The 20,014-nt window shown below is 30.8% G+C and overlaps 2 protein-coding genes and 1 long non-coding RNA gene across 3 annotated transcripts; 2 read left to right on the top strand and 1 right to left on the bottom strand.

The window, feature by feature from the left end:
• The first annotated feature begins 3,473 nt into the window (after positions 1-3,473).
• On the top strand, positions 3,474-5,381 carry WRKY3 (probable WRKY transcription factor 3). The gene is made up of 4 exons (NM_001301981.1): positions 3,474-3,926; positions 4,221-4,801; positions 4,897-5,058; positions 5,150-5,381. The coding sequence occupies exons 1-4, from the start codon at positions 3,474-3,476 to the stop codon at positions 5,379-5,381; spliced, it is 1,428 nt and encodes a 475-aa protein (NP_001288910.1).
• A 3,274-nt stretch (positions 5,382-8,655) lies between these two features.
• Positions 8,656-9,499, top strand: LOC103854098 (protein PHLOEM PROTEIN 2-LIKE A5-like). The gene is made up of 4 exons (XM_033285292.1): positions 8,656-8,855; positions 8,930-9,054; positions 9,098-9,152; positions 9,250-9,499. The coding sequence occupies exons 1-4, from the start codon at positions 8,656-8,658 to the stop codon at positions 9,497-9,499; spliced, it is 630 nt and encodes a 209-aa protein (XP_033141183.1).
• Positions 9,500-14,881: 5,382 nt separating this feature from the next.
• Positions 14,882-19,865, bottom strand: LOC117131716. The gene is made up of 2 exons (XR_004454892.1): positions 17,922-19,865; positions 14,882-17,879 (listed from the first exon to the last, which is right to left on the bottom strand). It is a non-coding gene; the product is annotated as an uncharacterized LOC117131716 (long non-coding RNA).
• Between the last annotated feature and the right edge of the window lie 149 nt (positions 19,866-20,014).

The raw sequence follows: 20,014 nt of genomic DNA, 5'->3' as shown, positions 1-20,014 counted from the left end.
GAAGTGGATTTTGAGATATCTCAGAGGGACTTCTGATCTGAAGATTACTTTCGGGGTTAAGAAGCCTTTGCTGGTCAGTTTCACTGATTCTGACATGTCTGGAGATGTTGATTCTAGCAAGTCTACTTCGGGTTACTTGGTAACATTTGCGGGTGGAGCTGTGGCATGGCAGTCAAGGTTGCAAAAGTGTGTTGCATTATCTACCACTGAGGCAGAGTTCATTGCTGCAACTGAAGCTTGTAAAGAGTTGTTGTGGATGAAGAACTTCTGTGAAGAGATCGGTTTCAAGCAAGAAAAGTATGAGTTGCTTTGTGATAGTCAAAGCGCTATTTGTCTCGGGAAGAATTCTACATTTCATTCGAAGTCGAAACACATCCAGAGAAGATATCATTGGATACGAGATGTGGTTGCTTCTAAGGAAGTGGAACTTGCAAAAGTTCATACGGATGATAATGGAGCTGATATGATGACAAAGGCTTTGCCGAGGGGGAAGCTTGAAGTATGCCGAGGGATAGCCGGAATGGTTGTTTCCTCCACCTAGTCGGAGGGGGAGTTTGTTGGGTTCCTTCTAGATGGAGGAAACTCAATGGGTTTGGTTGGTGATAACCAAACTTGGTGATAGACTATTGATATTAGTCCATGAGATTAGTATTGGGCCTTGGAGGTTATTAAGGTTAGTGAGACACATATATAAAGTCTCTTAACCCAGTTTGTGAAAAAGACAGGACACATAACACAAGAAAGAAAGAAGAGTACTCAAGAAGACTCTTGACACAAAAGAGAGAAAATGAGAGAAGAGGCAGATTTTCGTCTGGGTTTGTCAAGGCAGGTTTGGAGGGTCAAACGGATCCTGATCGCACTGATATTTTGTGGGAAGCTTCGTCAGTCAGTGGGTTAAAGGTTCACCGAAGGGATTTGGATTCTAACGGTTGGATCTTCTGTTGTCTGAGTTTTCGTGAAGCTGGTCGTCACAGTTCTTCAGTGGTGCTGTCTTGAGTGTTTGGTAAATCCGACGGTGAGATCTTCTCTGATTGAGCTGAGATTTGGCAGAGGTGTTGTTGATTTGTTCATCTTGGATTTGTACGGTGGGATTAGTCTTTGGTTTCCGGAATCCCTGTGAGCTGAGGTCGTTTGGTTGCTGCCGGTTTTGAAGCTTTGTGTTGCTCTCTTATTGTTGTTGTTCTTGTGTTGGAGATAGCTCTTTGAAGCTAGCGTCTCTGTTTTGTTCAGGCTGTTGAACAGGGAGGACGTGGTTGTACTCACATACATCTATATAGTGGATTGTTGAGTGGACTACGGTTCCGTGGTTTTTCCTTCTCACATCGAGGAGGTTTTCCATGTTAAAATTGCTTGTCTCATTTTATTATTGCTTATATCATATCCTGCAATTGTCGAAGTATTCTCCTCTCAGGTTCTCACAAGGTCAGGGGAAACACGACCGCTAAGTTCCGCTGCGCCGTGTCCGTTTCTTATTTCCCCAACAGTGTGGTTTCGGAGCTAGCGTGATTTGCTTATCCGATCCCAACAATTCCAAGAACATGTTTTGTATACACCTATTAAATCCTTAAGATGTCTGTCCCAAATAAATTGTGAATGTAAAGTCCACTACTCATGACTATTAAAAATATCATTCCGTATCAGTCTCTGTGTTTCTAATGTTTGAGTCACTCTTGTTGAGCACAAACCGTTCAACACACTTTTGAAAGACGAGCTCGTTTAAGCTTGTCTTGGAGAAATCAATTAAGAGATGGTGACAAAAGGATTTAATATCATTAAGATTTCTTCAACATAATTTACACTGTAAAAATCCTACATCTTAATTTTATAGGATCCAAAAAGAACACAACAAAACTTTGAATACCTTTATGTGTGATTAGCAATCAAGTTTTATAAAGTATCCCGTATCCGACTCATCAAACCGTTTAAAATCATAGTTCGTTCCTAGCTTTCCTGATGGGATAAGTGAAGACACGATTCGTTGTGGCAGTGAATGAAAAGGGTCCCAACGTGGTTCCCACAGATATTAATGGTGGCCTGATTTCAAAAGTTGATTGGCCCCCTCCAAATGTCAAGTTGATTGACTCACTCTCTCACTCTTTATCTAACCCACACGTTTTCGTTTTTCACAGTTTCATGATGATGCCAACAAAATGTTAAGGAATATTTTTATTGATTTGGAAAATAATATTCATGGCAGGAGCGAACTTCATGTGTTTTGTGACCTTTGTCTTAACAAAACAGGTATTATGATTAGGCTTATTCCGACCATACCTTCCGGTCCATTTTGTGAGCACGTGGCGGCTTGCTATTTGTAGGACGTGGTGATGACAAACTAGTTACAAAACTATCTGAGTCGTGCTTTGGTGCTGCTGTTGACTTGTGAGGCACAAAAAACCATCGTTGTCTTTTTAGGGACATAATCGTAGTTCCATACCGTTTTTCTTTTTTTGTTTACAACAATAATAACTAAAGTACTAAACTATGAAATTTATAAACTTCATTTCCCTTAGACCATCTCCAACCCACCCTTATTTCTATTTCTATATTTTCCTTTAAAATAGAGAAACTCTATTATAGAGGTGAAAATGCTCCAATGTATGCCTCTATAATAGAGTTTCTCTATTTATAGGGGAAAATATAAAGATATAATATTTTCACCTCTAAATATAGAGGCAAAAAGTAACTTTCCTCTATATTTTCCTCTAAAATAGAGGAACTCTATTATAGAGGCATACATTGGAGCATTTTCACTTCTATAATAGAAATCTCTATTTTAGGAAAAATTATAGAGGTGTACATTGGAGATGCTCTTATTAGTCAATCATAACCCAGTTATTATGAATAAACACGATGTATTTTGTTTTAACGAAAACACGATGTATTAAATAATACGTAACATAATTTATTAACATAGCTAGTTTCTTTTTATTAAGAATTCAAATTTTGTGTCTATAAACTATAAAAAAAAGTTATTGATTGAACATTTTTGCATGAGCTACTTCTTTTAGAATAATTCAAATAAGTTCGGAATTTCACTTTCCATGACCACCTTTAATAGTATTATCTTTTTAGCATTCAAAATGAAAGATATGTCATTTTATATCTAAAAATAAATAAACCAGAAAATAAAAGTAATGTAAAAATGAAGGGGGAAAAAGACAAGAGAGATTACTCGTTCATAACTTCATATCTGCACCGCAGACTTTGTACTGCAAAGGCAGATTTAATAATTTTCTAGATCTGCTTGAAATGAAGACAGACAAAATAAAATCTCAAAATCTCTCCACTAAAGGTTGCAGAAGAAATATATACATTAAAAAATAAAAAAAGGCGAAGTGAAACTGAAACACGACACGAATTGTGTTAAAGAAACAAAACAGAGTTTTAGAAAGAGAGGAAAGTAAAAAGATCTTTCTTTTTGTGAGTTGGGTTTGTTAGATTTTATCCTCGTTTGTCTGAAAAAATCGTAATCGATGGCAGAGAATGAAGAAGAACAACAAAAACAGTCTTTGACGTCGAAATCATCCACCGGAGGAGCTTCACGGCCGACGATTTCGCTTCCTCCTCGACCGTTTGGGGAAATGTTTTATAGCGGTGGCGTTGGATTTAGTGGATTCAGTCCTGGTCCCATGACTCTCGTCTCTAATATGTTCTCTGATCCTGATGAATTCAAATCCTTCTCTCAGCTTGTCGCCGGAGCTATGGCTTCTCCTGCCGCTGCTGCAGTCGTCGCTGGTGCTCATCAGACACCTGTAAGCTCTGTCGGTGGTGGCGGTGACAGTCTTCTTGACCCGAGGTTCAAGCAAAACAGACCAACGGGATTGATGATTACACAGCCACCGGGGATGTTCACCGTGCCTCCGGGACTAAGTCCGGCGACGCTTCTGGATTCTCCCAGTTTCTTTGGTCTGTTTTCACCCATTCAGGTGTGGCTTTCATTTCAAGATTATTTATTTTTTTGTCTTACTTTGAAATTCTATTTTTAGTAACTGGAAGTTTAGGGCTTTTATGCGTTCATATGACTTTGACTTTTTGGGCATTTGAATCTATGAGAGTCTCTGTTTATGGTATATTGAAAGTAAGAAACTTTCAGACAAATAATTAACTCTTAATGATCATTAGTATTGTTTATTGCGTTAATATTGACAAAATCTTGATCTTTTTTTTTTAATCCCTCGAGGATGTCATTAGCTAATAGAAATGTGAATTTTTACGTGTAGGGATCATTTGGTATGACACACCAACAAGCATTAGCACAAGTCACTGCACAAGCAGTTCAAGGCAATAGTATCCAGATGCAATCAGAATCTTCTACACAACAACAAACTTTATTGACTGAGGTTCCCTCGTTACCAGCCCCGGCTCAGAGAGATGACTCTGAAGTATCCGTCTACGAGCATCGGTCGCGGCCTCAGAATGCTGCTGATAAACCAGCTGATGATGGATACAACTGGCGGAAGTACGGGCAGAAGCAAGTCAAAGGTAGCGATTTTCCTCGGAGTTATTACAAGTGTACGAATCCTGCGTGTCCTGTCAAGAAGAAAGTGGAGAGGTCTGTCGATGGACAAGTAACGGAAATCATTTACAAGGGTCAGCACAATCATGAGCCTCCACAAAACAATAAGCGCGGCAGGGACAATAACGGGAGTTGTAGCAGTCTCAACAAGACTAAGAGAGACCAGGAAACAAGTCAGGTGACAATAACGGAGCAGATGTCTGAAGCAAGTGATAGCGAGGAAGTTGGTAATGCAGAAACTAGTTTGGGAGGAACACACGAGGATGAGCCTGATCCCAAGAGAAGGTTACAAATACTAAATGCGACTGTTTCTTTTACATTCATCTCTTATGAGTTTTTTTTTTCTGACAAGATTTAAATAAATTATTTTATTGTTGCAGAAATACGGAAGTCCGGGTTTCAGAACCGGTTTCTTCATCGCATAATACCGTGACAGAGCCTAGAATTATTGTCCAAACGAGGAGTGAAGTTGATCTGTTAGATGATGGATATAGATGGCGCAAGTATGGTCAGAAAGTAGTCAAAGGGAATCCTTATCCAAGGTGAGACATATAACCAAACCAAACCGGTCAATGAGTTCTTACATTTTCATCAGTCTTTTTCTCCTTAAAACGCGTTTTGATGTATTCACAGGAGCTACTATAAGTGTACAACACCGGGATGCGGAGTAAGGAAACATGTAGAAAGAGCAGCAAATGACCCGAAAGCTGTTATAACAACATATGAAGGTAAACATAACCATGACATTCCAGCGTCTAGAACCAGCAGCCATCAGTTAAGACCAAACAACAATCTCTCGACGGTTAACTTGAACCAACAACAGACCGTTGCGCGTCTAAGGCTTAAAGAAGAGCAAATCACTTGAGAAAAAGAAAAATACTTGTGCCGTTTCATTTTTGGTTAATGAACCTGTTTAGTTTCATGATTACTACATTACCACATGTTTCTACAAATAGAAACTTTGATAATAGTTTACATTTTGTGATCAGATATTTCTTGTGATAGCAATGTTTGAAAGAAAATGAAATCTTTCATGGAAGATGATTAAGATCTTTAAAAAATAACATGATATTATTATTCAAAATAAACCACTCATATTAATTTCAATACAAATTAAAAATAATTTAAAACTTAAAATGAAATCTTTTAATAATTTATTATAATATATTTACTTTATACATATTTATTTTCATGAGTACGGAAAATTACCTAGTAATAAGTTAAAACAGTTAAAATAAATAAATAAAATAAATAAAATAAGAAGAATACTAAAATAAAAAAAATAGGAAAAGTAGTTCTAATAAATAAAAATAACTGAAATAAAGTAAACTAAATAAATAATGTAGAAAATATAAAAGAACAAAAAATGAAATAATTCTAATAAATAGAAAACTTAAAATAAATTAAATTAAATAATTAAAAAAAAAGAGAAACTCTAAATCATTTATCTTGTGTCTGTTTTCAAATATTCTACATATCACTAGTGACAGTGATAATTTTCGACTTATGTGTCTTTGGTGATGGTTTCAGATGACAGGTATACAAAAGTGATGGTTTTCTCATATATCATCCGTGACGGATTTTGTGTAGGAACTGTATTTTACTACCATAACACAACTGATATTTGTAAAGAATAATAGAACATAAATCAAAATTACAATACCGAAATATAAGAATAAAGAAGAATTGCAGAGTCAAGATAATTAATTTATTTCCTTAAATTTTTAAACGCTCCGTAGTGTGACGGTTTTATAGCGTTTAGATTCCCAGGATACAACTGCAGCATTGTTTATGTTTACCATCACCGAAAAACATAATTTATCGACTCTAATTTTTTGTTGTACTCTCAGATTCAAAAAAAAATAAAAATAAACGTAACTATTCTGAGTGGGAGAAATGTTTCTTGATTGTATGAATGTCTGTCTTTTCTATAATGCTAGCAAGCTCTTTTAAAGAAAAATCATGAGAAGCACAAGTTTTATTTTTCAACACAAAAAATGAAACTTCTATGGTGCACTAATGGAGTTTTTAATTCTTGTCAATTATTATGTAAATTTATTCCACATTTTGAACAAGAAATTAAAGAGTAAAATTATTATTGTTTGACCAATTCAAACTAAATAATATACTTTTAAAAGGATATCTTTTTCATATTTTATTAATATAAAAGATCAATATATATTTGGTTTATAAGATTAAGTTAATGAACATAAAATCCAACTAACAAATCAAAAAATTCAAATACAAGTTCAAATATCCAATGTGTGTATTTATTATTTTATACAAATTTTTCAAATTACACACATTACACCTTCATTTCTCATTCAAATAAAACTTTATTTTTGACATATAAATACAATATTCATAATATTCAAAAAATAGTTCCAACATTTTGACCCAGAATGGTGACAAAGATCTATCGAGAACCATCATCGGCAATATATCGAGAACTGGTAAAGCCAAAGACGTTTTCTGATAGATTGTTGTCACCGGATCTATGTCAAAAGCTTACCTCTTAAATTCAAATATTTAATAACATTCTGAAACCTCCATACAATTGGCGTTACTGATTCTCGATACATCTCCATGGCAGTTTTCGATAGATTTCTGTCACCGGTTTTGACACTTATAGTTCTTTTATTTAGTTTACTTTTCTTTTTAAAAAATCTATTTATCTGAATTATTTTATATATTTTTATCTTATAGTTATTATATTATATTTACTTTATTAATTTATTTTTAAAGATAATTTATTTTATTTTTCTTTGTTTATGTTATTTTAAATATTTTTAAATGATTTTTATTTATAATTAAAATTTTAAGAAAATGAAAAAAACTGTCACATTATTATTCTTATCTACATTATTAGTCACATTTTTGATGTATTAAACATATAAATTAGTTTCAAAGTTTAATATATTAACTAGATCTCGATCCGCGCAACCGCGCGGATGTTTATTTTCATTTATTTTTATATAAACATTTTGTTTTTAATTCTATATTGGTATATATTAATATAATTTTATCGTATATTTTAAAACATAATAATTTTATCGTATATTTTTTTTATTGAATTGGTTGTTTCAACATATTATTTAGTTCCTATAATCTAGAAAGTGAATTATTTAGATCTATAATAATGATAATATTAAAATTAAATGTAACATAACTTTCTAGTAATAGGTCCATTAAGTCCATTTTTAAAAAAAATCACACATGAGTCAAAGTTGTGACTTCTCTTTTAATATATAAGATACCTAAGTTTAAGTTTTTTTAAAACTTTTCATACTTAGGTGGTTTGACACAGAAAAAATCGTGAGCTACAAAATTTTTATTGGGTAAATCCTTATAAACAATTGAATAAATGTTTTTTTTTTAAACTAAAAAGACACACAATAAAAATGACCAAATTTTTTTTTATCAAAGAGGTAAATGACAACAATATCATTACTCTATAGACATATAAATATAATATATAAATTTTTATTGTCGAAAAAACTTAATTCAATATAAAACTTTTGTGTCTTTTATTAGTTTTTACAATATTAATTTAAATCTGAAAAAAACTGAAACTTTTTAATATTATTATTTTAAATCTTAAATATATTTTTTGAAAAAATATTCTAAACCCAACTACTCTCCAAAAGCCTATCCCCAAATCTAAATTGTATGTATAGATTAGTTAAACCGCATAAATAAATGTTTTTCACCTCCTTAAATCAAAATTTAATTTGGTTATTTTGACCATTGTGTAATATATTCGTTATAAAAAATTAAGATTATCAGAGTGTATTTCTCAATTTTGTATTATTGGCTAATAAATATCAAATAATATATTTTAGTTTCAAAAGAATTATATCATTTGCTGATACTGGTATGCTTACTCGAGGACGCCAACACCGGTCGGACGACTCAAGGACGCCAACACCGGTTGGATGACTCGAGGACGCCAGCTGTTTATGTTCAATGTCGGTGACTTAGTTTAAGAGAGTATTTGCAAGATTATAAATATTTGATAGAATACATTTACCCAAAATTAAAATATATCACATTGTTCTTTGATATCTAGCATTGCTGCTCCTTGCATAATTTCGTATTGTACGTTCCTATTCACTCGATCGATGAGAGTATTCTCTACCATGGATGTCCATCGTCAAGTGTTCTTCAATTACCGGGGAGAGGAACTGCGATACAACTTCATTAGCCACCTCATTAAAGCCTTTGAGAAGCACGAGATCAACTTCTTCGTAGACAAATACGAGCAGAGAGGCAAAGATCTCAAAAATCTGTTTGTAAGAATTGATGAGTCGAGAATCGCGCTGGCCATCTTCTCTACCAGGTGTTGTATACTACTCTACTTATTATGTATATACTTTAGGAATATTTAACAATCATCATCATTTTCAAATATAGGTACGCGGAATCAAGCTGGTGCATGGACGAGCTTGTGAAGATGAAGAAGCTTGCGGACCAGAGAAAGCTCCAAATCATCCCAATCTTCTACAAAGTGAGTGCAACAGACGTTAGAAAACAGACAGGTGAGTTTGGTGAAAACTTCTGGACGCTTGCGAAAACTTCCAGTGGAGATCAGATCAGGAAATGGAAGGAAGCCTTGGAGTGTGTATCCAACAAGATGGTACTTCCCACTCAATACTCATTCTTCTTGGATGTTTCAAGTTCAAAATGTGAAGGATATTTATGAAATAAACTAATAAAGTATATTTATTTGGCAGCTCTGAAGCCGATTTTGTCAAGGAGATTGTTAAGGAGGTCAAGAGAGTTATAACAGCAACTGGTTTAGAGGAAGAAGAAGATATTCATTTAGAGGAAAAAGGAGAAAGCTTGAGAACTGCACTCTCCATGTATGATTGTTTCAGCATTATTGTCAGGTGTTGGGGCGTAGACATGAACCAGAGGCTCTCGTTACTGGAGATTCTCAAGAGAATTGAGAGTTTCAAGGAAAATGTACCCTCAGATCAATAAAGCTTATTCACTTCATAACAAACCCCTAATATCATAGAAATAAACATCACAGTAAGCTTCTCTGTTTCTTGTCTGGACTCTGGAATAAAATGAATTCAGTTGTTACTCAAAGTTATAACTTCTTTATAATTATACTCCCTCCGTTTTGTTTTTTAAGTCGTTTTAGGAATTTTGTTTTGTGTCAAAATAATAGTCATTTCCAAATTTCTATGTAACATTAGATCATTTTAGACTTTATCTACCCTTTGAATTTAAAATTATTTTCCAGTCAATCATTTCAAGTTTCAGAGCAATCCACATTTTACAAGACATGTCATTTTCAGTCAAATGAAAATTTAATAATGTAAATTAAGTAACTATAAAGTCTCAACATCGTCCACTATATAATCCACTTGTCATTCGACGAAACTCATTCACTTAAGTATGAAGAATGAAGAGTCCAAAAAAATTACAAATCATATTTACCCGTATGTTCTCAAGTCAACATATAGTGTGTGATTGTATAGCATTTCTAGCGTAACACACAAAGGTGAAAAATCAATTACTCCAGTTTACTCTTAAAAGTTGCCAATCAGGTGGAGTTTAATTTCCTCCCATCTTATATATTAAAACAGAAGTCACAACCTTGATTCATGTGTGATTTTTTAAAAAATGGACTTAATGGACATATTCATAGAAATTCATACTATATTTTAATTTGGACTAATAATAAATATAAATTTTAAAATATTTTAATCATAGTATCTTTTGATATCTTTTCATTTTAAATATAAATATATTTATTTTAAAATTCTAACAAATCTGTTTAAAAAGATTTTTACAAGATCTTCATTTTTGAAATTATATTTAAATATTTTTACTAATTTCAAAATTAGTTTAAAATATTATTATACATTAATATATTCAGTTATAAAATGAAAAATAAAAAAATCTATAATATTTTAGTTATTATATAATCATAATCAATCATATTAAATTAAAATTATTATATTGAGCTAAATATAATAAAATTGTATTAAATTTATATATTTATATATTTTATTTTCGTAATTATAAAATATTTATGTTCAAAAATAAAATCTAATATGTTGGTAAGATGGGTTAACATTATCAAACTATATAATACATGTATAAAAATTAACATGTATTTCTTTAAAGTTAATAATATAAAATCTTTGTAACTACTTTAATCATAATATATTTTTATTTTAAATATAATATATATTTATATATTATATTTTAAAAATTCTAATAAATTAGTGTAATATTTAAACAATAACTTAATGTATTTTAAGTTATCGTTTAGAAATTAAAATAAATTATATCCTATTTTATCTACTTTTATAGTCATGATCATGTTAAAATATAATTATTATACTAAAATAAATATGATAAAATTATATTCAATTGATAAATTTATAAATTTTATTTTTATAAATATAAACTATTTATTAAAAATATAATATGATGATAGAACGACTTAAAATTAAAAAACTATATAATACATGTCTAAAAATTAACATATCTTACAGTTTTATATATACAACAATAAATTATCTAAAATGAATAAGCATAAAAATATTGGTAAAAAGAAATCCAGTTTTGAAATACGGGTCAGAATTTAGCATAAATTAAATACAAAATATTTTTTAAATATATTTTTTCATAAATATATTAATTTTCTTAATAACTAAATGCAAATAAAATAAGATAAATATATAATAAGAAGTGGAAAATACATAAGGTTTAAACAATTAATTAATTATAACATGTAAATTAGAAAATTATTGTATTTGAAATAGTTATATAAATATTTAAGTATATGATTAACATTAAAAATATATATCACTTATGTTCTAAAACAATAATTTATGTATAGAAAAGTGAAAACAAACACCCGTGCGGTTGCACGGGTCAAAATCTAGTCTTATATATTAAAACAGAAGTCATAACCTTAATTCATGTGTGATTTTTTTAAAAATGGACCTAATGGACCTATTCATAGAAATTCATACTACATTTTAATTCAGACTAATAATAAATAGAATTTTAAAATATTTTAATCATAATATCTTTTGATATCTTTTCATTTTAAATATATATATATATATTTTAAAAGTCTAACAAATCTGTTTGAAAAGATTTTTACAAGATCTTCATTTTCGAAAATATATTTAAATATTTTCACTAATTTCGAAATTAGTTTAAAATATTATTTTTAGTATATTCAGTTATATAAAATGAAAAATAAAAAAATCTATATTATCTTATATATTAAAACAGAAGTCACAACTTTAATTCATGTGTGATTTTTTTTAAAAATGGACCTAATGGACCTATTCATAGAAATTCATACTACATTTTAATTCAAACTAATAATAAATAGAATTTTAAAATATTTTAATCATAAAATCTTTTGATATCTTTTCATTTTAAAGATAAATATATTTATTTTAAAAGTCTAACAAATCTGTTTGAAAAGATTTTTACAAGATCTTCATTTTCGAAATTATATTTAAATATTTTCACTAATTTTAAAATTAGTTTAAAATATTATTATACATTAATATATTCAGTTATATAAAATGAAAAATAAAAAAATCTATAATATTTTATTTATTATATAATCATAATCAATCATATTAAAATAAAACTATTATATTGAGCTAAATAAAATTATTATATTGAGCTAAATATAATAAAATTGTATTAAATTTATATATTTATATATTTTATTTTCGTAGTTATAAAATATTTATGTTCAAAAATAAAATCTAATATGTTGGTAAGATGGGTTAACATTATCAAACTATATAATACATGTATAAAAATTAACATGTATTTCTTTAAAGTTAATATTATAAAATCTTTGTAACTACTTTAATCATAATATATTTTCATTTTAAATATAATATATATTTATATATTATATTTTAAAAATTCTAATAAATATGTGTAAAAATATTTAAACAATAACTTAATGTATTTTAAGTTATCGTTTAGAAATGAAAATAAATAAATTATATCATATTTTATTATCTTTTATAGTCATGATCATGTTAAAATATAATTATTATACTAAAATAAATATTATAAAATTATATTCAATTGATAAATTTATAAATTTTATTTTCATAAATATAAACTATTTATTTAAAATATAATATGATGATAGAAGGCTTAAAATTAACAAACTATATAATACATGTCTAAAAATTAACATATCTTACACTTTTATATATACAATAATAAATTATCTAAAATGAATAAGCATAAAAATATTGGTAAAAAGAAATCCAGTTTTGAAATATGGGTCAGAATTTAGCCTAAAATAAATACAAAATATTTTTTAAATATATTTTCTCATGAATATATTAATTTGCTTTATAAATAAATGCAAATACAATAAGATCAATATATAATAAGAAGTGGCAAATACATAAGGTTTAAACAATTAATTAATTATAACATGTAAATTATAAAATTATTGTATTTGAAATAGTTATATCAATATTTAAGTATATGATTAACATTAAATATATATACCACTTATGTTTTAAAACAATAATTTATGTATAAAAAAGTGAAAACAAACACCCGTGCGGTTGCACGGGTCAAAATCTAGTCTTATATATTAAAAGAGAAGTCACAACCTTGACTCATGTGTGATTTTTAAAAAAATAGACCTAATGGACCTATTACTAGAAAGTCATGTTACATTTAATTTATAATCTTATATTATTATAGATCTAAATAACTTACTTTATAGATTATAGGAACTAAATAATATGTGTACTACATTATAGGAATTAAATAATTATCAATCTTTTCCAAGCCAAAAACGTGATCTGAAAACAACCAATTCAATAAAAAATTATATACAATAAAATTATTATGTATTAAAAAATGATAGACACACCTCATATATATTATACTAATATATACCAATGTGGAATTAAAAATAAAATATTTCTATAAAAATAAATAAAAATAAACATCCGCGCGGTTGCGCGAGTCGACATCTAGTTTACTCTTATTAAGAGAGAAACATACACTAGATGGTACTCTAGATATAATGAGAGGAACAACATTTTTTTCCTTTTTACTCTCTTTCTCATTATTTTTTTTTATTTTTTTTCCTCTTTCCACTTGTTTTATGTTACTCCACTTTCAACCACTTTATTTCCTCTATGCTACGCTACAATTTTCCAGTCACAACCATAGAGTTGACTAAAGGAATAACTGAACATAAAATATTTCTGTGAAATCATGATGGTGTTAAATGGCTGAGATTAAAATAAATTGGGATTAATAACATTTGACTAATTAATGAGAGATTAGGAGTAGTAATCTAAAAGTGCACACGTTATTTTAAGGACAAAGAAGGACAATACATACATTATGTTAACCGCCTTAATCCATGTGAAATCGTGTTAAACGACTTAATACGTTGTAAAATTCTGATTTTAATGGCCAATTTATACAAAAAGCCATGGTTTGTAACCACCATATGCTTTACAGTTGTTTAATTGGACACCTAATCCATGTTTTCGAACACGGGCTTATACATATAAATTACAAAATAACTCAAGGCATATTAATAGAAAAAATACTAAAGAATTATTACAATTTAGTTATTAATATATATATATATATATATACATATATACTTGAACTTTCCAAAATTATCTTTATATTCATTTATGTATCTTTGATAGACATTTTAGTATATTTTTCCATTTGATTCTCAAAACAGCTTTAGTATATTTAACATTTGATTCTTGTCTGGACTCTGGAATAAATTGAATTCGGTTGTACAACACCTGGATGTGGAGTGAGAAAACATGTAGAAAGAACAGTAAATGACCCAAAAGCTGTTGTAACAACATATGAAGGGAAACATAACTACGACGTTCCACCTTCTAGAACCAGCAGTAATCAGTTAAGACCAAACAACAATCTCACGACGGTTAACTTGAACCAACAACAGACCGTTGCGTGTCTAAGGCTCAAAGAAGAGCATATCACTTAAGAAAAGAAGAATACTTGGCTTGTGAAGTTGTGCCGATTTCTTGCATAGGACAACGTTGATTAAGAAGCAGTCTCTCTCTCTAAAATTAAAATCTCTCTCCCATCTCTCTACCTCGCCTAGGTTACCGCCGCTACTCCACCGCCCTCCGGCGGTCGCCGCCGTGTCTCTCAGGCGGCCGCCGGGCCTTGTTTGTTTCTTCTTCTTCTGCTCTGTGTCTTCTTCGTTGTTCCCCCCTGTTTTCCCTCTGCGGCTCTTGGCGTTCGGCGAAGGTCCAACCCGTTTTAGATCCAGAGTTTTCACTTGGTCCATGGTCAGATCTGGAGAGTTTATCACTCGAGGACGGTGTCTTGCTTCTCCTTAGCTCTGTTCTGGTCTCTTGTAGTGCCTCTGTCCGGTTTGGATTTTTATTTCCCTTCGTTGCGTGTTGAGTGAGAGTGGTGTTGCGTGGGGGTTGCAGAGAACCTTGTCCCTGCTTGGTGAGCTTCTGTCCTCTGGCGTGCGGTGGGGCTCTGCGGTATGGGTTTGGTAAGGCTTCAAATAGCGCGGATCTGGAGCTCGGTCTCTCTTCTTTTACAGGTGGTCTCCTGTAAGCGCGCGTGGGCTCTTCTGGTGATGGTCTCTGTCTCCGATGAGCTCTTGTGGTAACGTGCGGTGGTCACGTCGGCGCGTGGTGGTGGCAGCTTGCGTGTTGTTCAGTTGGGGTCTATATTTTCTGTCCTTTATGACAGTTTCCCGGTGGTTCCGGTTTGGTCTGAGCCGTGACCTAAGTCCTCCTCGCTCCCTCTCTTCAAATAAGGTAGTTGCGGCTCTTGGATGAGCTCGTGTGGTGGTTTGGACTCTGTTCTTGTTCTTGTTCTTGTGAAGTTGTTGGTCTTTCGGACGGCTCGTTCTACTGCGGTTGATCTTTCGGAGAGTTAGCCGCCTTTCGGTCCGCTATTTCTATATGGGGTTTCGGTTCAATGGGTGTATCGGTCATGTCGAGTTGGAATGGAGGCGGCAATCTTCAAGACGGCTTGACAAACGACGACATCGTCGCTTGGTGGTTCTCTCTCGTGCCGTCGGAAGTTCAGCTGTCGGGTGAATTGAGTTTTGTTTGTGTTCGGATTCTTCTTCTGGGTCTTGGTTTCGGCGGAGAGGTCGGAAGCTGTAGGAACCGTAGCATCAAGGTTTGAGGGCGCCTTTCTCTCGGTAGCTCGCGGTGCCCGGCTCTCGATCTCGAGCGGTCTCGGTTTGCAAGGTTCGAGCTTGACTCGTAACGAATCGGGTTCTTAGACTTTGTCCGGCTATCATCTAGTTTGTCTCATTCCGCTTAGGTCTCTTTGTTTAGTTTCGTTTCCGCATTCTGCTACCTGTTTACTGTGTAACGTCTGTCTCAAATTCGAAAATTGGTATAATAATTTAACATTTTACCCAAAAAAAAAAAAAGTTGTGCCGATTTATTTTTGGTTAATGAACCTGTTTAGTTATATGATTACTACATTACCACATGTTTCTACAAATAGAAACTATGATAAACGGTTATATTTTGTGAAGTTTCTTCTTGTAATAACAATGTTTATAAGAAAATGAAATCTTTAATGGAAGATGATTAAGATCTTTACCAACAAAACTTTCAATAACCACAAACTTTAGATTATTCACACACATTACAAAAGCTTAGAATATCAAAACCAAACACGAACTCACTGTTCGATTCAGTCGAACACTTAAAACTAAGATTCAATACACAAACACTGGCCATTAACTCTTTCAATGTCCGTTGTAAGATACATACACCATGTGAGGAACTTTACCATCATTAAAAGGCAAACTCACATACTCCTGCAAACTCCTCTGCAATCTCCCAAGCAAGCTCGCCATGAACAGCTTTACAGTACATATACATCGCGGTGGTGGTAACCGCAAGATTATACAACATCAAACCTGTTAAAACCCAGGCCGGAGCCCAATAATTGATAAAAAAAACATCACATGATCTTATAGACTATTTAGAAAGTGATTGTAGATAAAAAAAAATGTGGTAAATCGCTTCTCAAATAATGTCTAGGAGATCAAGAAATAAACATCTTAGATCTTCACATAATTATCCTAACTTAACTCATAGATCCACAAAATGACTATCCACTAATCACCATGAAATACTTAAGCACATGAAAAGTTTAGAGATAAACATTGTACATAACAAGCTAATCACAATATACATACAAGATTATATGAAATACTTTCTTATAAAATAAAAAGATTTAAACTTTTACAAAAGTAAATAGATAAGGTGTTTGGCTTAAAAACATATCAATAGTAGGCTAAAATAAAACCGGATCAACCCAATAAACTCGGATCATCCCAAATTAAACCATGTCAAAAACTGTTTCAAATGCCAAACGCTGATCGTTGATCGCCAAATACTACTCACAGTCTTTCTTAAATTGTTTGGGACTGCAACTGCATTTCATCTTTTTCTTCCACATTGCAACAAGTCTCTCTCCGCAGTGCTCCCTGAACGTAGATCACCGTGTCAGTGGTCTGCGTTCGAACTTCCATCTTCCATGTCGCTGAAATGCGGATCAGCTCCAGCTACGGTCTACCACCTATTATGTTCCTCCCTCCACCGTGATATCCGTCTCATCACGTCAAATTTTCTCCTTGATGACGAACAGCGACGTGATCAAAGCTGCCGTGGTCACCCCGCTCGAGATCGATATCAGGATCGATCGATCCCCTTCGACCAACTTCTCCTTTTTTTACACAACATGTTTTCCAAGTTTTGCCATGTTATCAATTTGACCCCAAACTCTTAAATCTTCAGAAATGTCCTCTTAAGTTTGCTAATGTGCTCTATAAAATGCAAATGAACACACATATATACATTAAAGACTTCTAAATGCATCCTAAAATGATCTAAATGAACTAAAAGTAAAAAATAGGGAAAAATGTTTTTTTTTTGCCAAAAAATAGTAACTATGTCACATTAGGCTAATTCCTATTTTTTTTTTGCTTCTAATGCCCTTTAAAAATTTTGAAAATAAATCAAATAAATAGTTTTATAAACTAAAAAAATTGGAAAATAGTAACTACTGATGAAATACCCATATGAAATTAGTGGTATTTTTTTTTCTTTTCTAAAAATATTTAAATCATAATTTCAAATTATGTTCTACATAAAGTAGAACTGACATTCTACAAAGTAGAAAATAAAATCTACTTTTTGATTGAATCTACTATGTTTAGAATACATGATCTACCTACACAATAATACTATAAAAATATTTAGAATACATATTCCACGCTTAACCTATCGCGCTAAATTCTGTAGAAATCGGAATCTACAGATTAATATAAATCTAAAACCTGTAGAAATTAAAATCTACACATTACTATAAATCTAAAAACTTGTAGAAAACGAGTTCTACAAATTTACTGTAAATCTAAAACATGTAGAAATCAAAATCTACACATTACTATAAATCTAAAAACACATAGAAACCGAGTCCTACAAATTTACTGTATTCTGCGGATAAGAATAATCAGTTCTGAAAACTATGGAAATAAATTTTTTGGACTTATTCAGTTTCCATATATGAAAAATCGATTTTTCAGAAAAAAATAAAATAAAAAAAATAGTGGGACATAAAGTGTAGGTTTAGGTTTTTTTATTTTAATGATTTTTAGTGTTTTCTTTTATTTTAATTACTTTAATTATTTATTATATTTTAATATTTACAATTGTTTTTTTTAATTTTTAGTTTTCAATTTATAATTCAATTTAAGGTCATTGTTGCCTTTTTGATATGTTTGAGGTATTTTGTTAGGAAAATTCATCCTTGAACTTTTTATTTTGAGGATGAGCTTACTTAGAATAAGGATAATTGTTTTCTGTAGAAATGAACGTATGGATAAAATACCATGACTATTTTGTATTCTACATGTTTGGGCATCTTTGTTTCTATTTTAGAAATTTCTGTTATTCAATAAAAATAGAGATAAAATTTTGCTCCCATGTGTTCTTCTGGTAATAATAATAACATCTCTATTTTTTAATATAATTGAGATCTATTATATTATAAAGATGTGTTGAAAATAGTTTTACTACAGTGGAGCCAGAAATCGATTCCTTTTTGTCGTGCCCATCTCCGGTTATTCTTATCTTCCATGATATTTCAAAGTAATAAATAGCTTAGAATTTCTTTAATCAATAATACCAGTTTTAACTTTCAAATGGAATAATTTAAATATATAGTTTAATACTCTTCAATTTTATTTGATTATTAACAAAGCAACAATAATACCTTTTATTAATCTGGGGGCTTTCGAGATTTATGAAAATGATCCAAACTAAATTTTCAAAAAAGAGGTAAAATCTACGGATGGAATGAGGTCTAAAACATGTTTCTATATCCGCGTGACTACATATGTTTAGTGTCATGAGAATGATTCGAACCCAGATCACTTAGTATATATATGCTTCTTTTAAGTTGAAAGTGCTAAATAGATATAATTTTGAAAGTTAATTTATTATAATAGACAAAATATTTAGATGCAGTAACTTGGATAAAATAAAAAAAGAAATATCAAAATTTAGTTAACATAGATCTATAGAATTTTCTTTTAATTGTTTATACAAATAATTTGAATTACATGATAATCCCTCTTTTTCATAATAGATGGAGTTTTGGCTCTTTATACACATATTAAGAAATTTATTTAAAAAAAATATTGAAAATATAATTTTAAACTATTTTATTTGATTATAAAATAATAAAAAATACAATTGACTATACAGTTTTTGATAAAGTTTAAATTAACTAGATATGAGAAATATTATCTATTGTAAAACAACATTAATCACCTAAAACATCATTTATATTGAAACAAAATATGTATAAAATAATAAGATATATAAAAATAATAGTTTTTTTTATTTTAAGTATAAATAATATATGAAAGCTAAACAATCTTGTTGTAAACAAAAAAATATCATTTCAGAATATAAGGACTGGACATGTTATGCAATATATGCAATAAAAATGAATTATAAATTTGGGTTTATTCATACTTGGTCATGATCAATCAATTATAAAAGTCCATAACAAACTCTTGCAAGAATACAATCAAAGCTTGGAAAGTGATGTTCACAAATACTACTGTGGGAACCGAAATTCGCACTGTCGATTTCCGTTTAAATAAAGAAACTAGGAAAACCCTAATTTCCCAGAGGACCCGAATATCTGCTAATACCACACGTCAAGCAATCAGAACACGAGAATAACAACGATAAAAATAAGAAATCGAAAAAGAGAGTAGAGAAGATCTTATTCCGAATTTGCGTATGAGCGTTTACAACAAGGTATAAGCCTGGGCTCGAGAGCTGTCGGCGAGATTCGTAGTTCTAGCAACCCTAAGACGGCTAAACCTAATTGAGTCGCAGCTCGAAATAACAAAAACGGAAAAATGCCTAAATCGCTCTAAGTGCTAAGTTTTCTCTG

Source organism: Brassica rapa, chromosome A02 (genome assembly GCF_000309985.2).
Source record: "Brassica rapa cultivar Chiifu-401-42 chromosome A02, CAAS_Brap_v3.01, whole genome shotgun sequence".
NCBI lineage: Eukaryota > Viridiplantae > Streptophyta > Magnoliopsida > Brassicales > Brassicaceae > Brassica > Brassica rapa.
The sequence above is the reverse complement of the archived record's forward strand: the minus strand, read 5'-3'. Positions and strand labels throughout refer to the sequence as shown.